General features: G+C 45.0%; 1 protein-coding gene across 1 annotated transcript in view; it reads right to left on the bottom strand.

Annotated features, from left to right (window-relative positions):
- Nucleotides 1–5,115: 5,115 nt before the first annotated feature.
- The window catches only part of rhoj (ras homolog family member J), a 48,783-nt gene continuing 35,168 nt past the window's right edge, over nucleotides 5,116–18,730 (bottom strand). Inside the window, exons 3-5 of the mRNA XM_063223580.1 lie at nucleotides 9,390–9,554; nucleotides 7,828–7,923; nucleotides 5,116–6,447 (exon numbers count right to left, since the gene is read on the bottom strand). Coding sequence (XP_063079650.1) covers nucleotides 6,295–6,447; nucleotides 7,828–7,923; nucleotides 9,390–9,554 — 414 coding nt within the window. The 3' untranslated portion in view covers nucleotides 5,116–6,294. The remainder of the gene's footprint in view (nucleotides 6,448–7,827; nucleotides 7,924–9,389; nucleotides 9,555–18,730) is intronic.

Raw genomic sequence — 18,730 nt, forward strand, 5'->3', positions numbered from 1 at the left:
AGTCCAAAGCACACCACACACTCAAGACAAGACCTCAACAAGCCAATACAAGGACCCATGGAATCAGAAGATCCGCGTCAAGGAACTTCAACATTTCGGTTCGGCAACTCATTCTGCTCCAAGAACAGTTTAGCCAATGTTATCTACCTTATAAAAAGTCCCACCCATTTCATGTCCTTTCGTGCTCTCACATCATTTTCGGCCCGCTAGTTCCATTAATGGCGTCTATGAATACCACTGCTGACCCAGAAATCCGGTGAGAGCTCTGACGGTGGTGTTAGGAAGTCGCTCTGAGAAAAGAAGACCCCCACTGACACACATCAGTCCAATCCACAGCGGGGTGCCGACTAACCTTTGGGGTCTCTGGGCATGTAAAGGGTCAAAGGTCATTGGGTCACGGCGAGAGAATAGGTGAACACTGGAGACGCCGGGAGAACACTGGAGACGCCGGCTCGCACGCTGGGCCTGTGTGACTAGCTTTGGAGCTAGCTAGCATGCACGCTGGAATGAAGTGCATTGCCCAACTTAACGCTCAAGTTCAACGCTAATGTTCAATTCCATTGTTGTCAATACAGCCCCGCACACCGGCACCGATGTCTGCGGACTTTCGCGGATGTCGGCAAGCAATTAGAGGCAAGTTCTATTTTGTCTGAGTCGCCCACTGCATTGACTATCCATGCTGTGTTCGTGTGAAATTGGGTTTGGGTGCCAGAATTGTTTCGGAAGCGAAAGTTCGGAGGCCCTAATAAGGTGGAAATCAACTTGAAATATGGAGTTGGCAGCATGTTCTCCTCCTGTCCTGTCCTGTCCTGTCCTCCTTTGGTGTAAAGAAATCCCTCACACTGTCAATTCCACCAACAAACTTTAATACAATGTCTCGGTCATCCGACCTACTTCAGGTTCTTAGCACTTGAATGACAAACCCAGCTGGGATAATATCCTACGCACCTGCCCAACTACAGTACATAGGTGTGCAAAGGCGTCTTCTTGAACTGTCCCCCTTTGGCAAAAGAAGAGTTGAACAGCATACAGAAGCGGAGAGAGGGAAACACTGAAATGTCAGCAGCCAGTGGAGGAGAGAGAGGAGGGCAGTGGAGGAAGGAGAGGAGGGCAAACTTGGTTGGCGTGAGTTCATGACATGGGGCCCAAGATGGTGACGCCCTGCGAAGGAAGGGGGCAAAACATGGCAAAGGAACAAAGGGTTTCTTGTGTGTGTGTGTGTGTGTGTGTGTGTGTGTGTGTGTGTGTGTGTGTGTGTGTGTGTGTGTGTGTGTGTGTGTGTGTGTGTGTGTGTGTGTGTGTGTTTCTTCCAGAAAGATCAAAGCAGGGAGGGAGTGGATATGTGTGTGTGTGTGTGTGTGTGTGTGTGTGTGTGTGTGTGTGTGTGTGTGTGTGTGTGTGTGTGTGTGTGTGTGTGAGTGGTGTGTGAAGCAACTGGCTATGAGAACACTTAAACAGATAAACAGTGTGTGTTCGCGCATGAGAGAATGAGATACAAAAAGACGGGGGGTGGGGTAGGCAGACAGACAGACAGACAGACAGACAGACAGAAAGAAAGTGAAAAGAGGATGTGAGACGAAAAAAAACCCCAATATAGGCCTATCCTTGTTGCGTTGTGCTGTATGTGTCTGAGAATAGTTGATATCAGCACAGAAGTGAAGCTTTGGTTGAAACTTTGTCTTGACCAACGTCCACCTGCGACGCCCTGACTCACCAGTCAGCAGATGTGAGGACAGAGAGAGTAGAGAGAGAGAGAGGTTCCATTGGCCCATTGTTTCCTGGTTCTATTATGGCCCCCCTTAGGCAGACCTAAGGACTGTTCTATTCATTGTAGGAGCATTATGACACGCCCCTTTAGGCAGACCGGAACCTGGTCACATTAGGTGCCCATAGAAACCTATTATGTTGGCATATCTCTATACTTAAAGAATCTCTGGTGAGGAGGAGACATGATAATACAAGAGCCGTCTGCACAGACCAGGTTGTCAGCTGTGCATGGATGGTTGCAGTGGTGTAGTGGAGATTTTTGAAAGTGGGGGCACGCAATTTGTGTGGTCATCAATTAATTAGGCAACTTATCATGTCTACCCCCTTTTTGTATTCAAACACAGACAGAATTTTTCTTTTTTTAAATCTCACCTCAGGAGAAGTGGGTGGACGGCGTACCGCCGCGTATCGCGCCCACTACACCCCTGGATGGTTGTTTGGTCATATACAGTACAGTGAATACTTGGGGAATCTGCATTCGGACAGATCGCATACAGACTGCGGTAACCTTTAGAAATAACACTGCACTGCAATTTCTCTCAACTCGTGGGATGAGCTGGCTTGCTTGGGTGTGTCTTGCTTGCTCATGTCGAGTGTGTATGTGTGTGTGTGCGTGTGCGTGTGTGTGTGTGTGTGTGTGTGTGTGTGTGTGTGTGTGCGTGTGTGTGTGTGCAAGGGTATGGGCATTCCATTCATGAGTTTGTCTGTCCTTGCCTCAGACAAGCTAATTCAAAATAACCCTCTTAAACACTGAATTATTTGCTAAGAATAGAGTACTGTACCTAATCACATGCTTTGGATTAGTTGTGTCTATCTTTTTTGTGTCTTCCTGTCAGTCTGTGGCTATTTTCTGATCTTCTGTCTGTCTGACTCAATGTATGCCTCTTTCTGTCTTTGTTTCTTTCTGTCTTTCTTTGTTTCTTTCTTTGTTTCTTTGTTTCTTTCTTTCTTTTTTCTTTCTTTCTTTCATCGCTTCTAGCACTTCTCTCTTTCATCCGTCTACCATTCACCTGTTCTCATAGAGCATGTTATGCGCACCACTCTGCTAACAGCCAGCTGTCTCCTTCTTACTTTATTGACGGTTGTGCTGGGCTGGGCTGGCCGGTCCCGGGACAAATTCATCTCAAAGGATAATATGTACTGGCTACCGTGCTATTGCTGTAGTAGAGAGGGACAAATTCATCTCAAAGCCCCCCTCACTCACCTCCCAATAACAGAGTTGTATGAAGTAGAAGTAGAGGTATACGCAACTCTGCCCAATAAATACAGCTCATACGATTTACGTTTGGTACAACGGGATTTTTTCTCTCTCACAAATTTCATGCAGACGACCTCTGTACAAAATATGGATATTTTTGAATGAATCATCTTCCTGAAATCTGAACGCTGCTGAACTACGTCACGTCCGCTTGGGAGCTCTATTGATGGCTGTGCTAAGCTGTGGGCTGTGTGGCTGTGGCTGTGGTGGAGCCCCCCCCTGAGTGTGCGCCTCATTAACTAGCCAGGACCTGCCAAGCCATTGACTCCGCAAAGAGCACTCCATCGATCTCCACTATCTCTGGCCACCACCGACCGACCGCACTGGGGGAGGAGAAACAAGCATTTATGAGGCAGACATGCTGGCTGCTTAGTGTGTGTGTGTGTGTGTGTGTGTGTGTGTGTGTGTGTGTGTGTGACGTGTGTGTGTGTGTGTGTGTGTGTGTGTGTGTGTGTGTGTGTGTGTGTGTGTGTGTGTGTGTGTGACGTATGTGTGTGTGTGTGTGTGTGTGTGTGACGTGTGTGTGTGTGTGTGTGTGTGTGTGTGTGTGTGTGTGTGTGTGTGTGTGTGTGTGTGTGTGTGTGTGTGTGTGTGTGTGTGTGTGTGTGTGTGTGTGTGTGTGTGTTTGTTTGTGTGTGTGTATGTGTATGTGTGTGTGTGTAGGCAGACAAGCTGGCTGCTTAGCGTGTGTGTGTGTGTGCGTGAGTGTGAGTGTGTGTGTGTGTGTGTGTGTGCGAGTGCGCGTGTGTGTACGCTCGTGTGCGTGCATGTGATGGATTTTCTACATTTTCTTACTTGTCTCCTGAATGAGTGTGGTGTCGTGCGTGTGGGTAAGGAGACGTCGTTTGATTTTCCAGGAGCGCTAAAGGTCGGCCTTTGACAAATCAGAGGCCTGGCCGCCAAGGGACTCTGGTGTCACTGATGAGCATAATGACAGCACTGATTTTCTCCTCACGCAAGCATCGTGTGTGTGTGTGTGTGTGTGTGTGCGTGTGCGTGTGCGTGTGCGTGTGCGTGTGCATGTGTGTGTGTGTGTGTGTGTGCGTGTGTGTGTGTGTGTGTGTGCGTGTGTGTGCGTGTGTGTGTGTGTGTGTGTGTGTGCGTGTGTGTGCGTGTGTGTGTGTGTGTGTGTGTGTGCGTGTGTGTGTGTGCGTGTGTGTGTGTATGCCTGTGAGATTGGTGAGAGAGGAAGGCAGTGACAGGCTGCCAGAGTATGCAGCAACTATCAGTCTCTTGTGCTGTCGGAGAGGGTACATAAGTCTGAAGGAGGGGGGGGGTGGTGGGGGGGTGCTGATGTCACCAGTCCCTCTGGAGCGTACAGTACGATGTAATATGCGCTTTAAAAAACAAACATAGTTTGAGTGGTGTCTTAGTCCTAGCAGAATGGGGACATTCACAGGAGGCAAACAGAGACAGACAGGAGACACATTATGGTCCACAGATACAATAAAAAGACAGACAGACAGACAGACAGACAGACAGACAGACAGACAGACAGACAGACAGACAGACAGACAGAGAGAAGCGGACCTGAAAGAGAGTAATGACAAAGACAGACAGAGAGACAGACAGAGAGACAGACAGACAGAGAGAGAAGTGTATCTGAAAGAGAGTAATGACAAAGACAGACAGACAGACAGAGTGAGATTGAGTAAGAAAGTAGACAGAACCAAAACAAAGACGTGTGAAAATGTGTGAAAAACAGGGAGTTGCTTCTCATTGGGCCTCTTTATGAAGCCAAGAGCACAAGGCAGGCCATTCTGGGCTCTTCTCCATTTGGCAGGTGTGTGCACTCAGGGCCGGGTGCTGTCCTAAAGGCGGGTCGACCGGGCTTCCACGAAGAGTTGGCACTACAGTTAAACACCGGCCTTGACGACATCACGAACATCGTGAAATACTGTAGCACTTTTTCTGTGCTGGTATCACACTACTGCAGCAACAACATGGTATAAGCAGTTTTATTAGCATTCCATATGAACAGTTTGGCGATTTCTGTCTTTTTGGGGGGCTCTGCGAAGGCGGGACGATGGAGGGGGGGGGGGGGGGGGGGGGGGGGGGGGGGGGGGGGGTGGGGGGGGGTGGGGGGGCGTTGCCCTTGGCACAAATAGTTGCAGGATCGCCACTGAGTGTTTGTGTGTGGGTGGAGATGGACAGACTGACTGCCAAGACGGACGGACAGACAGACAGACAGTGATGAGAGATTCCAGGACGATCCCCACAGAGGTTCCGGGACGATCAGGGAAGGCAAGCGAGACAGGTGGCAACAACATTAGGAGAGGACATCTCTGGAAACAGCAAGTGGATCTGTATTGTAGGCCACATTGCGGGCAGTCATGGGTAAGCGGCAAGGGTGTCGGACTTGTAGCCCAAAGGTTGTAGGTTCCGCTGCATTGCTCCCTTGGCGCGCCATTGGGCTCTGCCCCCTTGCACGGCTGAGGCATGAAATGCTATTTCATTGTGTGCAGTGTGCAGTGAACACTTGTGTGTTTGTGAAGTGCTGTGTCACAATGACAATGGGAGTTGGAGTTTCCCAGGTGGTCTTTCAGGTGTGACTGGGAGGTTGGCGAGGAAGCATGTAGGCAAGGAGATACATGGATGTCCACAGGCTAGAGAGGTCTAGCATTGGGATGCTCGTGCACAAACCATTTTTTTCTTGAACAGCTTCTGGGCGTGAACGATGAGAAACAAATTACATCTGTTCGTTTTGAGTATGTGATTAAAAAACAGTTCTCATAAATCCCTAGCCAGGCCACGCCCTCCTAGTGACGCAACACCTTCAGCGTTGTAGCCAACCTAGGGAGACGTGCCAACCATGCCGTTTGGTAAATGCTAATTGCTCTGCTCTTGGTCAGATCAAGTCTCGAGGAGATTTGAGAGTCGATGACAATCAGGCAAGTAAATCCCATCTCTAGAGAGCTGATATGGTGGTGTAGGAGGTCACATGCCTCTCCACTCTGGAGACAAAAGAGTCAGGTGTGGCCTTCAGGTGTGAGATAGAGGTTGGCAGGGAAGCCGACAGGGGGGGCAAAGGGGTCATGTGTCCCAGGCTCAGGGCGAGTAGGGGCCCAGATTTGGGTCCTCATTACATTATATTTGTTGGATGGGGGGACCCTTTCAGATGACTTTGTCCTGGGCCCAGCCAAAGCTGTCAGCGGCCCTGGAGGTTGGAGAGGGCGTGTGGACATGGACATGGAGACGAAGATGGAGATGGAGATAGAGCGGGAGATAACATGGATGGATGGAGCTGCCCAAGGCTTGGCAGCTCATCATCATACGATGGTGCAACAGCTGTAGCAGGGCGAGCAGCGGCACCTCTTCTTCTTCTTCTTCGGGCTGAAGATGGTCAGGATGGCCTCGTCAAACACCGTCTTCAAGCCCTTCTGGGTCAGCGCCGAGCACTCCAGGTAGCACTGGGCTCCGATCTACAGAACACACATTAAGACAAACTTACATTCCAGAAGACAGTGACACTTAAAAAAAGTTTCCTTTAGTTCCTGTTAATAAAGGACTTTTAATTGTGCTTTCAAGTCCTTCTGGGTCAGTGCCGAGCACTGCAGGTAGCGCTGGGCTCCGATCTATGGGGGACATTAGCGAAAAAATATCACATATATCTCATTGGAAAACAACTACATTTGATCATTCTTAAATAACTTGTTAGTTTGGTTCCGTTTTAGATCTGTGGGGGAATTTATGGGGGGAAAAACTTAATAAAGACATTTCATCATCGATTAGGCTAATGATTTCCATTGTAAGGTAGGGTCAGTTTTGGATGTATTGCTATTCTAATATACATACTATATACATAAACTGAGGAGTGTTGAGATGAGGAAGATCACTGCAGGATAACTCAGGGTTGGTCCAGAGCTTCACAACATCCCACATGGTGATATGGACGCTAACGCCAACATTTAAACTCTTAACAAACCCTAATCGTTCATAATGTGTCCATAGTTAACCCATATTTGTTTCAATCAGTTCTTAATCAACAATATTTTTCCCACTGCATCACTACTGTATTAAACACCAACTTCTGCATCAGATTAAGTGAAGCTCCATAAAATGCATGCCATTCCACAAGTGGAATGCTGTAATAGTCATTGAACTGTTAACTACCAGTACTACAGTGTTATGACGTAAAATGGGGTATTTTGTAATAATAATAATAATAATAATAATAATAATAATTGTATTTGTATAGCACTGTGTCATACAAAGCATGTAACTCAAAGCGCTTAACAAATGGGAAAAAAAACATTGTTAGAGATAGATTTAAAAGGAGAGGTATAGAGGAGAGGCAGAAAAAGCAGGAAGGCAGAGGAAGAAGAGATAGACAGAGAATGTAGAGTCATAAGGTCAACGTAGGTTAGGACCAGGATTCTTAGATGTGTAAGGTCCATAGTGGCTGGGCCTATCATAAGTCATAGATAGTCACACAGAGATTGGGCGCTCAGGTGCGGCCCCTGGTGGCATCAGGGGTGAGGAAAAACTCCCTTTCGCTTGATTCATAGTTTGTAAGGGGAAAAAAAAAAAATACCCATAATACCCATAACAACTTGGCCTTTGCCATTCTGGTAACAGCAAATTTATACACCGTGTTTGAACAGTTTAACTGTTTAAAGGTGGGGTTGCAGGTTAACCATTTTAAGAATATGTACTATTATGACATCGCGTTGGGGGTTCCGCAGGCTCATAGGAGTCTATGTAGAACCTTAGAATCCTGGGGGAGTTCCCCCAACGTGATGTCATACCTGCAACTCCACCTTTAAGTTTCATTAATTAATAAGTCATCCACGTAAACTCACCTCTCTGGCTAGTTTGAGGCCCTGCTCGTAAGTCAGAGGCTTTTCCTTCATCTGCAGCAGCCGAGACAGTGTTTTGGGGTCATCTCGCAGATCAATCTAAAACCCAAAAGCATTAGAATTCATTCAATCCTTTTATCAATATGATATCACCTAATACTGTGTGTGTCCACTGGTGTGCTGCAAGCATTTAAAGGTCAAAGGTTCAAAGGTCAAAGGTCGAAAGGTGATGATAGATAACGCAACATGTCGAGTGTGACTGGGAAAATAAGAACATTAAAAAAACGCTTCTACAAATATGACTCTGATTGGATTAGGAAAGTTCTATATTTAAAAGAAATAACCTGATAAAAAATGTGGCGTTAAATATCCAAGACCAAATATCATAACAAATGTTCCCAAATGTGGCAAAAGGAAAAGATAGCAAGCATAGTATTTTCTCTAGGTAGACGGGATGCATCTGATTATTCTTTTTAAGGCAGGGGTGGAGAACCTTTTACATTCAAGGGGCCACTTCAAACTCCTCCAAGGGCTGTAAAAGTCATCCAAGGGCCATACTATGAACACAAGCCACGATTTCTCTCTGCATTTTAGGCCTATATTGAAGGCAGCCACCTTTAAAACAGACCCCACCTTCTGTAGGTTCACTGATTATAACGGAATTGTATTGTAAATGTAATTGCAAAGATTCCTTTCGAAAATATGTCATAGGCCCTACCATGGCGCAAATGGTAGGGCACTCGTTTGCTATGCGGCCAACCCGGGTTCGACTCCCAACCCTGGTCCTCTGCTGACCCTTCCCCATCTCTCTCTGCCCACTCACTTCCTGTCACTACCTTCACTATCCTGTCAAATAAAGGCAATAAAAAGCCCAAAACAATATTTTAAAAAAAGAAAAGATGTCATATTTCATGTGAAACTACATAACATTCAAATTATATCGGAGGCCGGATGAAAGGGGCCCTCATAACAACACAGGTTCCCCACCCCTGTTTTAAGGCTTCATAGAGAGGTCGCAGAGTGCTGAAAATGTGTTACAAAGTCAGCAAAGTTGCATCACAACATTTCTCAAACAGCCGTCCCAGTGTACAGTGTTTGGAGATTGATTCAGCTGCACTAACCCCAGGGGCAACATGGCTTGTGGGCTAGTGCGCCGTACCATTATCCTGGAGACCTGGGTTGAGTGGGTTCGATTCTAACCTGAGGTCGTTTCCAATCTTTCTCTAACCACCAATTTGCTGTCCATCTCACTGTCCTCTCTGATCAATATACAGTAGGTGTAAAAGCAACCCCCACCCAGTCCCCAACCCATAGCGCCACAAAGGCAAAGTGCAGTAACTACATATTTTGTCAAAATTGAGTTTAGACTGGAGATGGTCATTACACCTCCGTTATCTTATGACAAAGCCTGGTGATCCAATCAGTGGTCCAAATCTGTCCCATTTTAGAGATATTGCTATGCCAAATTTGCAGCAACCACAATATCCAACCTAATACCAAGGCTTTGAATTCACTATTCTCACAACTCCGCTTTCGAGGACTGCACCCCTGATCCCCGTCCTCACCTGAGTGCCGATAAGTATGTAGGGGATGTGGGGCATACAGGACTTGAGCTCCGGCACCCACTCCTCCTGGACGTTGTGATAGGACGCCGGGTTGACCACGGAGAAGCAGATGAGGAAAACATCTGTGTTTGGGTAGGAGAGCGGCCGCAGCTGGTTGTAGTCCTCCTGTGGAGAGAAAAGCATCGTGAAGGATGAACTCGACGAGCAAGCGCCATGGCTGGATTTGTCATAATATGGCATACAGGGCATTTGCCCGGTGGACTGTTGATGATTTTGGCCTGGCCCTCCCCTCAATGGTATCAGTCCTCATGCCGCTACGGTACAGAAGACCTTTTCGAGAGAGTAACATATTAACAGGGCATTTTGTCTGTTAGGGTCAAATTAGCTCATGTTGGATAACTATAATTTTGTCAAAGGCTTCATTGTCTCTTTCAATGCCTGGTGGATCGGCCTAAGGTAAAAAAAAAATCCCGGCCTGATTTTTCATCCCAGTCCAATCCTGACGAGCGCCAACAGACACATACACAAACAGCCCAACATAAACATGGAGGATGTATTTCCACATAGCGTGTGTTTTTTTCTTTGTAGATTCACAACAGAGTGAGCATACCAAGTGAAGGTGGATGATATAGTGTAGGAAATGCAGTATACATTTAGCCAACCATAGAAATTTCGGCATGCCATGATGTTGATCTCAAACTGGGAACACTGATGATGGGCTAGACCCGAAACGTTTGTCCCTTGTCTGTCGGTTTTATTTACTTTTTTCGGCTTTGTTTAATACAGTTTTTGATTTTGCATTCAGCTCCAGTGTGCGACTCCTTTCTTCCTTTTCATTATACTGCTCTTGGAATTTGGAACTTGGAACGCACCGAGTGAAACGCTCAGGATAAGACATTGGCGCGGACGCCACCCCACCATTACTGGCATGCCATGATGCAAAGGTGTAGGTCTGGCTTCGAAAGTGCTGGGCACATTCATATGTCAAATTGTCCTGGTATGCTATTTTTTGCATTATGTTGGTGAAAAAGTGGTGGGGACAAGCTATAGGTTTATCTCAAAAGTGGTTTGGACACGTCCACATCATCCACACCTAAAAATACACCAATGCCATGATGGGCACTTGTGTCACAGCAACGACAAGATCAAATTGCTAATTGATAGCACTATTTCATTCTTACAATGAAACTGTGAGCAAAGAAACATACCAACTGAACAACTATTGCCTGACCCAAAACAGCCCAATGTAAACATAGAGGATGTAGCCTTCATGTATTAAGGGCTACTGACAGTTTTGGCGGGCCCAGGACAAAGTCATCTTAGCTCCAGGAATGTACCGTTTGCCCTACAAGTAGCCTATGTGAAACCTGAAACCCTGTAAGACACTTTCATTATTGTGTGTTAGCTTGTGTGGCATAACCTTGACACAACCATGTCAACTTGTTCTCAGGATGGGATAGTCTAGAGAAGCCAAGATTAACTCCCGGGACATACCGCACACTGAACAACGGGTCATTTCACGTGAAATCAGACACTTTGGGACCCAACCGACCCGGATTTCAATCATACTTGGTGTGCCTTTTTAGTAGCAAGGTAGCACCCCAGAACTGCATTGGTTTGAATCTGACACTAATATTAAGGGAGAAACAGACTAGGAAAGGTTCACATGTGAGGGTAGGACACTATACATTCAGCCTTGAATATATCAGTCAGTGTTAGTCACAAAAAGATGCCTGTGGTGTTGTTTGAAAGCTCTTTTCTGGCTCTACATATTACACAATCAGCTTGGAATACAACAACTCTCAGAATATGAATAATGATGAATTGAAAAATTAAAAATTGAACATCTAAAAAAGCTATATTTTAAAATGGCCAGTTCCTTGTCCAAACATAGCCGGCAATGTCATGAACAACACCTCAAATGCTGGTGTTTGGTTCGTTATTCATTTCAGAGAGAATTTGACTCACAAATATGGCATCATACAGACCACTTACTAATAATATGGTAATACCCTAGTAGCATCACATGACAAAACAAAAACAAAACAAAAATGGTCAGTGTCCATGGTCCCAGGTTTCAGAAACTAAGGCAGATGTCCATTTATACACACCAAATGATATGTGAATGTTTGAACATTACTTCTCTGTGTACCTGTGCCATCTTCCCTTTACCGTACTTTAAAGAGATAATCAATGGCTACACTCTCATTTCGTACTCTTCCAGTGCATTTGAAGCAGAAGCTGTGTCTTTTGTAGATAATGTATAAGTACGTCCCGTTGCAGTTACAGGTTCCACTACCAGAAGCACATCCTGATGATCCATGACAAGTCTATCTGGTCTGAAGGGAAAAGTGAAGGATGGAGATGGTCCATGAGGATGCAGGAAGTTCAGTTTCACCTCTCAAGTGCTCGGCATACATTCCTCAACACATGCTAGCCACCAGTTGCCATCATATACAGCTACAACATACCCTTTGATGCTTGAAAATGTAACACATTCCTTTACTGAGCTCACTCTTTCAACTCTGCCTTCTCTGAATGCTGAAAATGGCCTAACTTCCACTGTGTCCATTGACAATGGGCAGAAGCTGTGTAGTTTTTGAGTACCTGGGATAGTTCTTGCAGATTCAAATCTTTTCAACAAGTTCTCAGCTTCATGATGGTACATCTCTGTTGTGGCAAACTGGCAATGGATGTTCTTGACATTATCCTTGACTGACTCCCTTGAACCAGGTTTAGTGGTAGCAGATTTTGCAGAAAACTATAGTTTTGTAATTCAAGATGCTATTCAATCATTTCACTGGAACAACCAGTGCAGGCCACAATCCATCCATTTGTATGCTACTACCAAGATCAGTTGAAACTGGGAAAAAAAATCTGTTTTGTTGTTATTTCAGACTGCAACATTCACGATACAATTTCTGTACATCTGTTTCAGAAACTCCTAATTCAGTTCCTCAATGACACTTCAATGACAGAACGTCCAAAGAAGATCATGTATTTTTCTGATGGCTGTGCGGCACAATATAAGAACCTTAAAAACATAACAAATTTGTGCCACCACAAGGCAGATTTTCACATACCTGCAGAGTGGCACTTTTTGCCACATCACATGGCAAAGGTCCATGTGATGGCATTGGAGGGACAGTTAAATGGCTTGCTGCACGAGCAAGTCTGCAACGTCCTATTGACAATTAAATTGTAACGCCATACCAATTGTTTGAATTTGTCAAGGATAATGTCAAGAACATCCATTGCCAGTTTGCCACAACAGAGATGTACCATCATGAAGCTGAGAACCTGTTGAAAAGGTTTGAATCTGCAAGAACTATTCCAGGTACTCAAAAACTACACAGCTTCTGCCCATTGTCAATGGACACAGTGGAAGTTAGGCCATTTTCAGCATTCAGAGAAGGCAGAGTTGAAAGAGTGAGCTCAGTAAAGGAATGTGTTACATTTTCAAGCATCAAAGGGTATGTTGTAGCTGTATATGATGGCAACTGGTGGCTAGCATGTGTTGAGGAATGTATGCCGAGCACTGGAGAGGTGAAACTGAACTTCCTGCATCCTCATGGACCATCTCCATCCTTAACTTTTCCCTTCAGACCAGATAGACTTGTCATGGATCATCAGGATGTGCTTCTGGTAGTGGAACCTGTAACTGCAACGGGAGGTACTTATACATTATCTACAAAAGACACAGCTGCTGCTTCAAATGCACTGGTAGAGTACAAAATGAGAGTGTAGCCATTGATTATCTCTTTAAAGTACGGTAAAGGGAGGATGGCACAGGTACACAGAGAAGGAATGTTCAAACATTCACATGTCATCATTTGGTGTGTATAAATGGACATCTGCCTTAGTTTCTGGGACCATGACACTGACCATTTTTGTTTTGTTTTTGTTTTGTCATGTGATGGTACTACGGTATTACCATATTATTAGTAAGTGGTCTGTATGATGCCATATTTGTGAGTCAAATTCTCTCTGAAATGAATAACGAACCAAACACCAGCATTTGAGGTGTTGCTCATGACATTGCCGGCTACGTTTGGACAAGGAACTGGCCATTTTAAAATATAGCTTTTTTAGATATTCAATTTTTAATTTTTCATTTTATCATAATTCATATTCTGAGAGTTGTTGTATTCCAAGCTGATTGTGTAATATGTACAGTCAGACAAGAGCTTTCAAACAACACCACAGGCATCTTTTTGTGACTAACACTGACTGATATATTCAAGGCTGAATGTATAGTGTCCTACCCTCACATGTGAACCTTTCCTAGTCTGTTTCTCCCTTAATATTAGTGTCAGATTCAAACCAATGCAGTTCTGGGGTGCTACCTTGCTACTAAAAAGGCACACCAAGTATGATTGAAATCCGGGTCGGTCGGGTCCCAAAGTGTCTGATTTCACGTGAAATGACCCCAACACTGACTGCCGAGGAGGATGCAATGTCTGCAAAAATCCTGTGCCCCCACTATTGTTTACACTACAGCCTTGATCGGCAAAGACAAAGCTTTGTCTGAACTTGTCTCTTCTTGTTCCCCACTGAGAGCAACCTTTGCCACGGAAATGTAAACGTCACGTTGCCTGATGCCCTTACACACAACAATGCTCACAAATGTTGCAATCAACAATATCTTCACACAGGGGTTTGTGTTATGTTCTACAGGCCCATATCTTAAATCTTAATCAAAGAAATGTTACATTATTCTCTTCCTTTATTCTCTTTTCTCTTAATGACTTCATGGCAAAGTCATAACCCTGTAATTTGAGAGCAGTACATCTTGAAGTGAAAGCCGAAAGCCCAACTGGGAAAACTCCAACTCCCATTGTCATTGTGACACAGCACTCAACAGCACACAAGTGTTCACTGCACACAACAAAACTGCATTTTATGCCTCACCCGTGCAATGGGGCAGCCCCCAATGGCGCCCCAAGGGAGCAGTGCGGCGGGACAGTACCATGCTCAGAGTACCTCAGTCATGGAGGAGGATGGGGGAGAGCACTGGTTAATTACTTCCCCAAACCAAACTGACGGGTCGGGAGTCGAACCGGCAACCTTTTATTTGGGCTACAAGTCTGACGCCCTAACCGCTTACCCATGACTGCCCTAAAGTGGCCTTGAGTGGCCCAAAATACTGTTTATCAGCTGGTGGCAACCGCAGCAATTGGTATAAATTAATCCTGAAAAAATCAACTGATACCAAGTTCCTACAAGTTCCTAACATGACACAAACGAGACACCCTGCGATAGGGATTTAGTGCCCACTAGAGTGTAACTCTAAAATGACAGCATAAAGCCGTTTTTCTCAGTCCACAGGGCAAACAGACAAAGAGAGATGTACTGGACCGTGTTGGTATGAATAAATGCTGGGATAAGGGCCAGTGTTGTCTTGTTAAACATCCCCAGTGTGTCTTTCTGCGCCTATTGTAAGTCCACAGGACGACTGCAGCAGCATTGCTGATCCATGGGATTTGTTTGATTTTTTTTCTTTTTAAAAGAAAAGGCGTGTAAGGAGGAGTGGAGGCTCCCAGATGAAGAAGGAGGATGATCAATCAGTGGGTGGTGTGGCTGGTCAGTCAGCAGAGAGAGAGAGAGAGAGAGAGAGAGAGAGAGAGAGAAAGAGAGAAAGAGAGAGATAGAGCGTGAATCAGTGGTATGGTTGGTCAGTCAGAAGAGAGAGAGAGAGAGAGAGAGAGAGAGAGAGAGAGAGAGAGAGAGAGAGAGAGAGAGAGAGAGAGAGAGAGAGAGAGAGAGAGAGAGAGAGAGAAAGAGAAAGAGAGAGCGTGAATCAGTGGTATGGTTGGTCAGTCAGCAGAGAGAGAGAGATCGAGAGAGAGAGCGAGAGAGAGAGATAGAGAGATCGAGAGAGAGAGCGAGAGAGAGAGAGAGATCGAGAGAGAGAGAGAGATAGAGAGAGAGAGAGAGAGAGAGAGAGAGAGAGGGCGTGTGATTCAGACAGGGAGGGGGTTGGGGATAGAGTAGAGAGGCAGCAGCTGCAGACAGACACATTTCTGCATTAGCAGATTGCTGAGTGGTCAGCTAGGGCTGGTTACGCAAGACTGCTGAGCTGGTCAAACTGCCTTTCACCGCCTTTAATGTTTCTTTTTTTTTCTCCCTCACTTCCTTTTAAAGGGCATCGTGGGTGAAGAGAGGGAATAATGGAAAACGATAAATAGCACAAAATGGTCAGAAATAAATGCCCTGGGGGCTAGGGGGTGGGCTGCTGTGGCGCAGTACATTATTGCCCATGAGGACCCGGGTTCGAGTCGGGCCTGAGTTATTCCCCAACACTTCCCCATCTCCCTCTTACTATTTTTGTATCTATTCACAGCACTGTACCATCATAATACAGGCAAAAAAAAGTAACAGAGGCTAACTAGCAGAGTTGGCGTGGAACGTTAAACCTCGGTAGCGCTGGGTTATTGGACTGGTTCTTTAGTCTAGCAGCAGTATCGTGCTGTGACCCCCATTTGCGGCCCTGGGCGGGACGGACTGCACAGCAATACGTCAGGTTACATATATATAAAAAGAAACGGTAACACTTTATTTAAGGGATACATCTATTAGCACTCATACATACAATGTGCCTTTATAAGTAACTTGTAAGGCATGTACAAAGCAAAATCAAACATTTGTTAGGCATGTATTCGCAAATGTCTTGTTCATGCACAATAAGGGATTTATTACAAATTTAACCTTAGTAAGGACCTAGTAGGCCTTAGTGTTTGCTTAGTACATGCCTTACAAGTTACTTATGCAGGCATTAACATTGTATGTATTAGTGCTAATAGATGTATCCCTAAAATAAAGTGTTACCAAAGAAACACCTCTTGACAGGCAGATACAGTAGGCTACTGATACAATGCAGTGTGGATATGCTGAAGAAATATCAGACTCAATAGACTGATGTCCATTTCATACAGTATCTGTTGGTTTCTGATTAGACAGCCACTCTTTACTGTGGGTCATTACTGTAAATAAGCTGACAGAACAGGCAACATAGCACACTATAATACCTGGGAACGGACATGTATCAAAGGAGATGGTTTGGTACATTCACAGCTCTGGGGGCAAAGCTTGTTTGGAGGGCAGTCAGCACTGTTTGCCAGATGAGGCTGATGATTTCCAGCCCAAAAAATGCTCAAAACTCGCCTGGAAACACAAAACCCCGCCCAATTCTATTGATTTCTATGGCAAAAATTGGGCGGGTTTTTCTGCAAAATGCCATTTTTTCCCGCACACGGCCATCCTAAGCAGCCCAATTGGGCGGGAAACAGCCCAATCTGGCAACACTGGCGGTCAGCACTGTTTGCTATAGTGCATGCAAGATACAGTAGCTGTGCCTGGGACATTGGTAACACTTAACAATAACGTCATATTCACAGCTTTATAAACACTTTATAAATAATTAACTAATTATCAACAAAATGTTTACAAATGTTTAAAAATGGGCAAGAAATACTATGCTAACACAGCAGAGACAGCGCAGTCACAGCGGTTCTGGAAGTTTCTCCTTCAAAGACCAGAAGGCATAAAACCACATAAAACTCACACAGTAGAAGTTGATTCCCACTCCACTGTGCAGTCATAGTTTGGTTATTATGTAAGGGTTAACGTTCGGCGAGAAGGTCGCTACCGTGGAATAGCAGCACAACAGAGAGAATCTTTAGACCCCGACGCGGAGCGGAGGGGTCTTGTTCTCTCTGAAGTGCTGCTATTCCACAAAGCGACCGACTCGCCGAAAGTTAACCCGCTTATTATATGGATATAGTTAAATGATTCACACATGGCGGGGACATTTCTTTAGGCCTATTTAATGTTAAGTCTATTATAGTTTTTAATGTCAAAAGATTGTTGCTGCGCAAAACAAAACAGTGCCGTTGTGGAACACCGCTAGGCAACAGCTAGGTAGCCAGGGCAACAGGAGTTGTCTCTCACAGCAGCTGATTAGAGTCTTGTTGAAAAGTCGCTTTAGCAGTGAAAAGTCTTGTTGCCATTGACAGCGGTCTGTTATAGACCAACCCGTCCGTTATCGAAAAATAACAGACGTGCGAACGTTGGGGAGCCCCGTTGAAATGAATGGAGCATTCGACAGATGACGTCACACCATATAATATTACTCATTTACAAACATTTGTAAATGCTTTGTTAATTGTTAATTGTTATTAAATGTTAATTAAGTGTCTATAAAGCTGTGAATAGGACGTTATTGTAAAGTGTTACCGGGACATTAATATCCTTGTGACATTATAGTGGTCTTGACCACGTGTAGTGACTCTCATCTAACTCTAGAATAGAGCATTACACTCAAACACAGAAGGTAAGGCCGAAAAGTAGTTACACAGTGAAAATACCAGTGGTAATATAACTATCAAAGAGTTTAAATTTACTCTGTGCAGATACCATTTGGTCCCACTCAAAAATAGTGTTAACTTTACTCTTTCTTATTTCTACTCAATCTTGTGTAAATATTCAGAGCTCTAGAGTTGACATTGCGCACTGGCCACTTGTGGAATTTTACACTGACATTTGCCTCAACTCAACTCTCAGAGACTCTGACGACAATGATGTGAATCGATAAATCTGGATTGATAAATGTTTACTCTGAAATATGGCACACAGTCATACACAGCAGGTGAGACGGAAAGATTGCTGCTTTAACCATTCGGGGTTGTGAACAAAACTTTGTAAGTATGTTTAGGCGTTTTGGGCCTTTATTATGACAGGACAGTGTGAGAGGAGACAGGAAATGAGCAGGAGAGAGTTATGGGCTAGGACTCGGAAATGACCCTGGCCGGACTCGAACAGGTGTCCCATGGGCATGCAAGCCCAAATGTGGGGGGCTTAGCGCACTGCGCCACAGTGACCCCATGAACAAAACTTTTTACAAGGACACTGATAGCAGCACAGACATTTGGCCAAAATGTTGCATTGGCAAATAAGGCCAGCAAGAAGAAGGGCTCTCTACAGTTGCTACAGCGGCTGCTACTACACTACACTACACTAGGCATAATAAGGAAATAACCAGATGCATTGAGAGAGAGAGAGAGAGAGAGAGAGAGAGAGAGAGAGAGAGAGAGAGAGAGAGAGAGAGAGAGAGAGAGAGAGAGAGAGAGAGAGAGAGAGAGAGAGAGAGAGAGAGAGAGAGGCAGTCAAAAGGAGGTGCAGAGGTAAAAAAGAGAAAAACACACAGTAACTCAACAAAAGAAAAGAGCATGCATATGAGATGCATCGAGAGAGAGAGAGAGAGAGAGAGAGAGAGAGAGAGAGACAAAGAGAGACAGAGAGAGAGAAGGAGAGAGAGAGAGAGAGAGAGAGAGAGAAAGAGA

Source organism: Engraulis encrasicolus, chromosome 18 (assembly GCF_034702125.1).
Source record: "Engraulis encrasicolus isolate BLACKSEA-1 chromosome 18, IST_EnEncr_1.0, whole genome shotgun sequence".
Classification (NCBI taxonomy): domain Eukaryota; kingdom Metazoa; phylum Chordata; class Actinopteri; order Clupeiformes; family Engraulidae; genus Engraulis; species Engraulis encrasicolus.